The sequence below is a fragment of the Sardina pilchardus genome, chromosome 19 (genome assembly GCF_963854185.1).
Source record: "Sardina pilchardus chromosome 19, fSarPil1.1, whole genome shotgun sequence".
NCBI lineage: Eukaryota > Metazoa > Chordata > Actinopteri > Clupeiformes > Clupeidae > Sardina > Sardina pilchardus.
Genome location: NC_085012.1, coordinates 16,868,885 through 16,878,884, shown reverse-complemented (window position 1 = coordinate 16,878,884; position 10,000 = coordinate 16,868,885). Strand labels below are relative to the sequence as shown.

The window sequence follows — 10,000 nt, the reverse complement described above, 5'->3', positions numbered from 1 at the left end:
CTTCTGCGGGATGGGAAGTGCTGCTGGGAAATGAAGTGTGTGTGTCTGTGTGTGTGTGTGTGTGTGTGTGTGTGTGTGTTTGTGTGTATGTGTGTGTTTGTGTGTGTGTGTGTGTGTTGGGAAACTGGAAAGCTTGAGGTCTGTGGTGGCTAATGACCAGCCAAAAGGTGTGAGTGCAATAGGTGTGTGTGTGTGTGTGTGTTATCATATACAGTATGAGTCATTTAATGAAATGCTGGGAAGTGCTTGAGTGTGTGAGGGTGGTAGGTGGGATAGGGGTGAGTGCACAGCAGGCTGGGAAAATGCGTGATTTGGGTGTGGTGTGTGTGGGTGTGTGAGTGTGGTAGGTGGGTTACGGGTGACCGCACAGCATGCTGGGGAAACGCGTGATTTGGGTGTGGGGTGTGTGTCTGTTTGTGCATGTGTGTGTGTCTGTGTGTGTGCGTGTGTGTGTGTGTGTGTGTGTGTGTGTGTGTGTGTGTGTGTGCGTGTGTGTGAGGTGTGTTCAGGTTTCCTCCCCGCTCTCAGAGGAACTTCCCCTGGTCAGTGTGAACAAAGGTCGTCAGGGGAACGGGGCCAGTAGAACGCCAGTCGGTATAAGGCTCAGGACCGGGCCTGTCAAAGCACTTTAATGTTGCTTCGCCTCTCTAACCCAACCCCCACACCCTTCCTCCATAACCCCCCCCACCCCCCCACCCCGCCTGTCTTTCTTTTCATCTCTCTCATCTCACCCCCCCCCCCCCCCATACACACACACATACACACACACACACACACATGCGCACACACACACACACACACACACTCCTTTCCACCTCACAGCCTCCAGGGATATGAGGACATCTGATTCCTGTTCTTGCGAGCCAGAGCCTTCAGGAAGAAAGGCTCACGAGGCTCTGCCTGTGAGAGAGGAGAGGCTTCCGCGAGCCCGGCGCTTCAGCCTCTTTCCTGGAATCACCTTGACTGTTTCAAGGTGCAAATCAGTCTGCGCTGTAGATGGGTGTTTCGTGAGAGACTTCACGCTGGCACCGTCTAAGCCCTGAGATAGGAAACACATGGGAAGATTTAATGAAAGTGCCACCAGCGATGTGTGTTGGAGGGGCTGTAATCAGAGGGAACACGATGAAGTGTATCCTATCGTTTGGGAGTTTAATTGAAATTGAAACACACTGACTGAGTGTGTATGTCTTGCAAAACGATGAATCAGCTTCCCTGTTTGTTTAATAGACTTCCATCAACCCTTATCGTTTGCCAATTGTGTGTTTTCCCATTTTCGTAATATGTCACGGATCTTTTAAAAACACCCCGTTTGACATGCTGATCTATGACCTATTGTATAAGAATGCTGGGGTGCAAATTCCCTAATGTGGTAGCCTACGTACATGACAGAAAAAAAAACATTATGTAGCATTTACTTTGTTTTGGTGTGTTGTCTGTAAGAGCCTGACATGATTAAATCAAATTGTTTATCCATCCCATGATGACATAGCACACTGCGCCACATCACTGGGTTTGTTGAGTTCAGCTCTCAATAATGCAAAAGAAAACATTTTCACAGATGCGTGAGTGACTGAGTGTGATGATTCTGCTGTTGGTGAGAGCTGTATGGGACTCTCACCTTGTCTCACTGTAGTGTGCTGTGTTTATTTGAAGTGCATAGCTCATTTGTGAGTAAGATCAAAATGTTTATTTAAATGGAAGTTGTCCATTGTCGTCGTCCATATAGATTGGTGGTTTTAGTGTTGAAGCCAAATCTGATTTTTCAGTCAACTGGGGGGGTGACGGACCCCCCACCCTTGTCAAGGTCATGGCTAGTGTGCTTTGTTGGGGAGGCAGAACAAGGGGCGTCAGTCTGATCAACATGGCCGCCCCATGACAGCTTTATATCGCTCAGTAAAACAGAAATACAAGGCTGGCATACGGCGAAGGCCACGGCTTTCTGCACAAGCCGAGCTCGGGTCACCGGCCCAGCGGGAAGATGGATGGGACAGAACTGAGCAGCGCTAGTAACTGGAATCAAGGACCTGAAGGATCATTGGCTAAAAACGGTAGATGGGCAGGACAAAGAAGGTCTGAGAGCTAGGGTCCTGCGAAGCGATTGGCTGAGGAAGCAGAAGGAGGGAGAGAGGGGTAGCTGAGCGCTGAGAGCTGCCTGGCTGCGTGGAGCCTTAGGCTCAGGTGGAAAATGGAACCACATGCTCCCAGAGTCCGTCCCAAGTAAACAGCAACAGAGTCCAGGGCTGCTGGTGCAGACAGATACTAGTCAAACACTGCACTGCTTGCCACCGCTAAAACCCTGAAGTGCTTGACAAGGGAAATGATGGAAAATGGGTGTGTGCACTTCAGGCTCTGTGGTTCAGCATCACTAACATGACTTACATCCAGTCGGGTACAGCATGAACTACTTTACAAAACGCTGCTTTGATATCAGTTTGTTTTGACTAAATTAGTTTTAATTGGTTTCAAACATAACATTGCTAGGGCATGTGACGGGAGTTTAACATCATTTATTAACAACGTTTAATAGTGGGCAGAATTCAGTTAGAGGGGACTTGAATGGAAAGTGTCATTGCGTCTGACACAAGGTGTATTCTCAAGACGCACAAGACGAATGCGTCTGGCTCCGGTAGGAGCGCTCTGCTGAAGCGCAATTTGACCAAATCTTCCTGGCTGAGCTGTGCGGTGGCTCCTGATATGCTGGTGCTGTGAGCTGGGAGAGGAGCTGGAGGAATTTAGTCCCCTCTGTATGAAAAAATAACAGACTCTCAAATTACCAGCAGCTGCTCTCCTGAAGGATGAGTGGAAAACAATGTTCATTCTGTTCAGGCCTTGAGTGGACGTCTGCCTTATGGAGAGGCCAAGGAAAGGGAGATGTGTGTGTGTGTTTGTGTGTGTGTGTGTGTGTGTGTGTGTGGGTGTGTGGGTGTGTGGGTGTGTGGGTGTGTGTGTGTGTGTGTGTGTGTGTGTGTGTGTGTGTGCGTGTGTGTGTAGGTGTATACGTGTGCATACGTGTGGATTTGTTGATCCTATGCCTTGGGAATTATTAGGCAAATAATAAATGTGACTTTTGTTACCATTGTTGTTTGTAAATATCAGAGAATTGTCAAACGTATATATTTAATATTTCATTCGGGATTTTGCGCTGAACAATAGTGTGTGCACTGCGTGTACAAGTGAGTTCTCAGGAAAGGGAAAAGGGAAGGAGGATACACTTCCTCTTCAAGATTTGAGTTTGAGTCGGAGTTTCTACTCTCCTGGGGCCTCATTTATAAACGATGCGTACGCACAAAAGAATGCGTACGCCTCGTTCTACGCAAGCTTTGGTATTTATAAAAGGTGAACTTGACGGTAAAATGTGCGCACCTCCACGCAAGCTCTGACCCATGCGTACGCACAAAAAAAGGAAAAGCAGAAAGTGCGACCTCAGGAGGAAACAGGTACAACGACCCGAAATTGGTTCAATAATCGAAGTTTAACACAAACATAACATCGCGCAATGACGCGCATCAAAGACATAACTGCCTTAACCTAATCCTGTTTAAAATCTAAAACGTAGTTGATTGTTGTTTCGTGCGCCCGTCAAAAAATCCATCTTATTTGAGGCAAGAAAGACATGTTGATAGGCTATACACATTGTATGTTTTGTTAATTATCCACTTATGGCTTTCGTGCATGTTGTGATATTTGTCAATAATACATCAAGGCTCAAACATGTTGCTTGTTAGCTTGTTAGCAATATATACAGTAAGAGGGATTTGCCGAGAGGTACCCGCCCGAATCATGCCATGCAGTCTCGCTGCAAGTGCTGACTTGCATCGGCTTTCTTGCCACTGGCTGAATCGAGAACTGGCTGACCCGAGTGGGATAGCCAAACTTCAGCCGAATTTTGCCAGACGTGTTAGGAGGTGTAATTGTTTTATCACCAAACTACATCAGCTTTCCTTACACGGTGAACAGGCAAATAAAAACGCAGCAAAGTCTAATTTCCCAAATGTGATCCGTGCTATTGACTGCAATAATAGTGCTATATAAGAGCACCGAGTGAAAATAAATGTGTCTTTGTTAACAGGAAGCATATTCATTCCCTCAATGTCCATGTTATATATGTGCCACGGACATGTTGCTCACAAATGTTGTCGCCCGGTGGCCTGATTCATATTGAGACATAGGCCTACTGTAGCAGCGTTGGGCGAAGACTGAATGCTGGAGCTGTACGCGATGGTGGCTTCTACTGTAGGTGCGGGTGAATCGTGTTTAAATCCTGTAATCCTAAAATAATTTGGAACAATTTTTCGACCATTTCTAAATATTCAACCCTTTACTCATTGAAGTTATGTTGTAGGTGACAGTGGATATCCGCTGAAACGGTGGCCTCTCACGCCATTTATGAACCCACAAACAGTCAATGAAGTTGCGTTTTTTGTCTTTCCCGCTGTTTTCGGCATGTTGTCCACAGACATCAATATTCATTAAGGGCGTTTCGCTGAATATTTATAGGCAATTATGGGTGTGTCTTGAGGTACGCACAGGTACCGCAAATGTAGAGTAGAGCTTGATTTATAAAGGGAAATTGGCGTGGAACGTGCGTGCGCACGGTTTTATAAATCAGAATATTTCTTTGCGCACGCACTTTCTGAGTTTTGAGCGCACGCCATCTTCTGGCGTACATCCTACGCAAAGTTTTATAAATGAGGCCCCAGGTCCTTTCTGTTACAGTAGCTGGCAGTTTGCCGTATTAAAATAATGTATGAGTGATATTCCTGAACTGATTGCACTGAACTTTCTCATTCTACTGAACTAAATGTGCAGCACCAGGGTGGAACACCTAGTGAGATAAATATACAGACGTGTTCATGGGAGAGGCAGAAAAACACAAGAGGAGAAGCAGGACGTGAGAAAGATAGAAAAGAAGACAGATCCCCCCCCCACACACACATAGATAAACATACACACTCAAACACACTGGTGAGTTGTTCTGTCCTCTGGGTTGCTGGGAGTGATAGCTAGGGAGGCGGCCCTCTCTCATGACTGGAGGCTGGATCGTGACCTCTCTCTCCTCATCCCCTCTCTCTATCCCTCTCTCTCCATCTCTCCCTCTGTCTCCCTCCCTGGCCTTGGCTGGGGGAGGCTGACATCAAACAGCTGCAGGGCTGGAGTAATTGAACGGGGATCTGGGAGTGATGATATCAGAGCAGGCGTAGGCCTCAGGGTGTAGCAGGGTGTGTGTGTGTGTGTGTGTGTGTGTGTGTGTGTGTGTGTGTGTGTGAGGGGCGGGGGGCAGTTGTTATAAGTTTATTATATGATGAGTATGAGTGAGTTTATGGAGTCAAGCATAAGGCCATTGGGTGGCCACAGGAATGTACTGTATTTGGATTGTACCAAGTCTCTAAACAGAGGGTGTTTTTGGTTTTAATTATTCATGGATGTATTTACATTCTACTGCTGGCCTCATTGTTGTGGAGACAGACAGTGCTTGACTCCTGTCATGAAGTGTTTAATGGCCATTTCCCGCCGCTCCCCAACTGCTCGGGGGAGAGTGACTCACTGCCTTCACCTGGAGACAATGTAAAGGTAACATCTCTATGGCAACCATATAAGAACGTAACTCCAGCTGCAGTGAGCGCCATGCGAGCGCCACTGAGGCAGAAAATAACCGTGTGGGAGAGAGGGTAACGATGCTGACGCAACGCAGGCCATGCCTGCCTGTCACCTGGACAAGAATATATTGTCTTCCTTGCCATTGGTAAAACGCTTGTGATATCCAGGGGGCTATTCCAAGTACATGGTTTAGTGACGAACCTGAGTAAGTTGACTCAGAGTAAGTGGTAAACCTCCTAATAGAAGAGCTGTATGACTTCATTTGCCTAACAAAACAATGACATAGGGCTCATGTTGTAGGAGGTTTACCACTTACTCCGAGTTGACTTACTCAGGTTTTTCACTAAACCATGTACTTGGAATACCCCCCAGGGCTCTCAGTGTGACACCACATGACCAAAACAAACATGCTCGGTCAACAGGGGTTTCATTTTGAATGCAAAAACAGATACTGTTTATAATGAAGATCTCCCCAGATTCTTGTGCCGGGCTGTTGAATAACTAGGTCAAATGTCATGGTGACTGTCAAATGTACTTGATAGGATTGAAGTCTGATCTGGGAAATCAAATGTGTGACATGACTCATTAGTATTCGTGGGAAATGAAGGGGCATAGTGCACGAGATGGAGGACATGCATGTGTCACATGAACAAGTGGAATGGCAACAGTGGGAATGGATTCAGGAGTTTATTCATGTCATCAATGGCAACACAGACTGAGTGTCTATACTCAAGACAAAGACGCATACAAAACAACACATTCCTCTTAACTGACAGTACAACCTCTTAAATGCTAACCTGTGAACCACAGAGTTAAAGAGTAGTTATATAGTAAGGCATGTGTTTTTTAAGACAGGCACAAGGGCAGAGAAAGAAACAGCTTTTAGAGGCTTAGAGAGGGAACCTTTGGGGCCTAGCGAGGGTCCGATCTGGAACCAGGACTCTCGTTCTTGTGGACTTAACCCAAGTCCAGATGGAACTGCCAGCCTTTTTTTTCTTCAGAGGAAGGGTCTTATCCTCCTCCTTTATTCTGTTGTTCCAGCGGCCAGACGCCCACTTAGACGTTTAAGCGCTAACCTGAGCCCGAGCAGGAGTTAGTTAAATAATGACCACCTGGGCCTAATTAGCAAACACATGTGACCAATTAGGAGAGTGCAACTTGCAGTGAGTTTAGGCCACGTTCCCACAACGCGGGCCCGGAGGAAGGAGAACAAAAGGACAGAGAACAACAATAAAAAGAAAACAGCACCAAACAAAGACGTAACTCGCTAGCACAAAACGGAACCGAGTACAAACATCACTCTTTTAAAGTGACCTGTACTCAACTCAACCGCTGCTGCCAGTCTCAATTCCACGAGTCGAAGCACCAAAACAAACACTTGACGTCATTTTGTCAATCAGGATCAGTCTCAACTGATGAAAATACTGGGCTATCGTTTCATTTAATTTGAGTGGTTGATGACTGAGTGTCTTTTTGTTTGTTTCACTGTCCACCCTGCAGGGGCAGGGGACAGGCACTAAAATGACAACCCCCCCCCCCCCCCCCCACCCCAACCACACACACACACACACACACACTCACACACACATTCTCTCATTCCGAATGTTGCTGTGCCAGTTGCTCTGCCTCAGCGAGTGTTTCTTGTGCCAACTATTTGTGTCTATTTGCCTTACTGAGTATGCCCCTGTGCACCCCTTCGTCTCCATGGCTGTCTGTATACTGTGTTTTCCTTTGAATACCAGAGCTGTATGCTATCTCATAATTCAGGCACAGATTTGTATCAAACTCTAAAAATAATCCAATACAGTATTCAATTAAAGACTGTGAGCCTTTGCTCCTGGTATTTCCTGCTAAACATGATGGTTTTAGGTTTTCTACACATAACCTTATAAAGCTTTAGATATACTGTAGCCAGGATTCTATGCAGGTCTAGATTACCACTCCTAACCCTGGAATAATAAGGTTCTATTTTGTTTGGTCTGCTCTGACAATTCTCTTTCATTTAGTGGCATAATTTTTTATTATTAAAACATTAAATGTTTTCTTCTTTGAGAAAACAACTAGAACCTTATAAATCCAAGGTCTTAACAAGTCGCATACACACACACACACACACACACACACACAAACACACATACACAGACAAACACGCGTTATTAAACATTACAAATGCATCCACAGCATAAACACCCAGGGTATATGAATCATATATTGATCATTTTTATTCACTTCTTCAGGGCTATTCCATGGTCCCAGTCCGAGTTGTACAGAAAAGTCATTAAGTGATTTCCCATTCGTTTCCCTCGGCCATCATTCAAACCATGCAATGGCCTTATTCACCACTGCCTCCAGACAGGCCGAGAGACCGGATTCATGCTCTTGCTCCTCTCCCTGTTTGTTAGTCATACTTTAGAAGTACTTTAGGCTTTGCTCACTGGAATATATCTTTTTTAAATTGTACCACTTGAAATCTTGAGGTTCGAAAGAAATCATGTTTTGTTTTCACTGTACCAAGAACTACAAAGAAATATGTATGTTATTTTTTTTCTCTTTTTTTTACATAACAGAGGCAAAGATTTATGGAGTCCTGTCCTCCCGTTGCCGCGGGAGAGTAAAAAAAAAAAAAAAAAAAAAAAAAAGAGATTCAGGCTCTCATGAAAACAAAAAAAGGGGGAAAAATACAGAACAGGATGCAACCTCTTCTAGCCCCCCTCTTCTGCATGATATGTGACCGACAGATGGGCTACTCTTTAGTAGACGACTAGCGGATCAATAGTGAAGTGGCTCCAGAGAATGAGTAGGTCCTGAGGAGGATGCATGTGTGAGTATGTGTGTGTGTGTGTGTGTGTGTGTGTGTGTGTGTGTGTCTCCTGAAATGACATATGCGGGCCCCACTCTCACAGGGTGTAACTGGACTGGGAATGGCGTGGTATGGTGGTGGCACAGCCCAGCGGGTGCCTCATCTAGCTTGTGTTCCTTCTGTTCTAGAGCCAGGGTAAACGGCCCCATCAGTCTCAATCCTAACACCCCCCAACGCAACGCAATGTCGGAGTTGCAGTCGGGAGTCCTAGCACACCAAATGGGCTAAAATGATCCAGGGATGCGACAGTGGTCGGGGCAGGGTCGGGGGGAAAGGTCATAGTTATGGTTGAGGTCAAACATCAATGTTGTGTGTCTTGACCTTTTGGCAAACCCCGCTGCTGCTCCCTGGCAAAAAAATGGGCACTGCCAGCTCTGTGAAGCCAAACAGATGCAAAAAAAAAAATGCACAGACAAACAAACCAAGGCGATAACAAGAGAGAGAGAGAGAGAAAGATAGAGAGAGAGAGAGAGAGAGAGAGAGAGACACGCTCTGTCATGAAGAACAGGATGTGTAATTAAGGCGGTTAAAATATTGCAGAATATCTTGGCCCCTGTTTCTTTTTTTTTTCTTCTTCTTCTTTAAGACAGACTGCCACAACAGTCGAATTTCCTGACTCTTTGTCAGAGTAGGGAGGGAAAAAAAAAAACATTTCCAAGAGAACTAGAGCGCAAGAGAAACAGAGAGAGAGAGAGAAAAAAAAACTAAGATTCTCTTTGGAGATGAAGTCTTATTTGGTTTGGGTTCTCCTCAAGACTGCTTAAAGGGAAGAGTAAAAACATCATTCAAAAATAAATTACATTTGATTGAAAGGAAAACAAAAACAAACACAAGAAACCGGAAAAAGGTTCAAGTTGTGAACTCGCTTTGAGCTCCAGCATCCTTCATGTTCTTTCAATCATTTTGTTTTTTTGTTTATTTTCAAACCTTTTCAGCGTGCAGGAGAGCGGCGAACAGCACTGTCCGCTGCAAACCTTTAAGACCTAGTCTGCAATGCACCTTGGGTAGTTTGGAGCGGGAACCTGCCCAGTCTCGTTGTGGCGGAAGTGAGGGGTTTGGGAGTCGGGGGTGGGAGGGTTTAAGGGAGGTTTGGGGTGCAGGGGGTATTTTGGGTGTTGTTGCCCCCTCCTCTCTCGGGAGGGGCTGTCAGCTATAAGCCCCTTTCCCTCCCAAAGGCCAGGAAACGTTGTCGTTATTTTCTCGTCTTCTTCTCTTTTTTTTTTGTTATTCGGGCGCGGCCTCCCCCCGGCCCCCTGGTGGTCACACCCACTCCTGCATGGAGCGCTTGCAGTAGAGTATGTGGCGCGGCGTGCCCGCCCGCTGGAAGTAGCAGACGGTGGCCACCAGCGCCGCCACGCACAGCGCCAGCGTGCAGGGCACCAGCACGGCCGCCAGCAGCACCGAGTCGTCCTGGCGCGGCAGCGGGATCACCATGTCCACGTCCTCGGTGGGCGGTGGCGGGTCGCGGCGCGGCGGCGGGTCCTCGCAGCCCATGAAGTCCTTGATGATGGAGCGCGGGTAGCCCGGGTCCACGCGCAGCAG

General features: G+C 46.5%; 1 protein-coding gene across 3 annotated transcripts in view; it reads right to left on the bottom strand.

The window, feature by feature from the left end:
- Nucleotides 1-7,802: 7,802 nt before the first annotated feature.
- Nucleotides 7,803-10,000, bottom strand: part of LOC134065661 (matrix metalloproteinase-16-like) — a 24,289-nt gene continuing 22,091 nt past the window's right edge. For all 3 annotated transcript variants that reach the window (XM_062520644.1, XM_062520643.1, XM_062520645.1), the window contains one exon: nt 7,803-10,000. This exon is cut by the window's right edge and continues 50 nt beyond it. In XM_062520644.1, coding sequence (XP_062376628.1) covers nt 9,719-10,000 — 282 coding nt within the window. In that variant the 3' untranslated portion in view covers nt 7,803-9,718.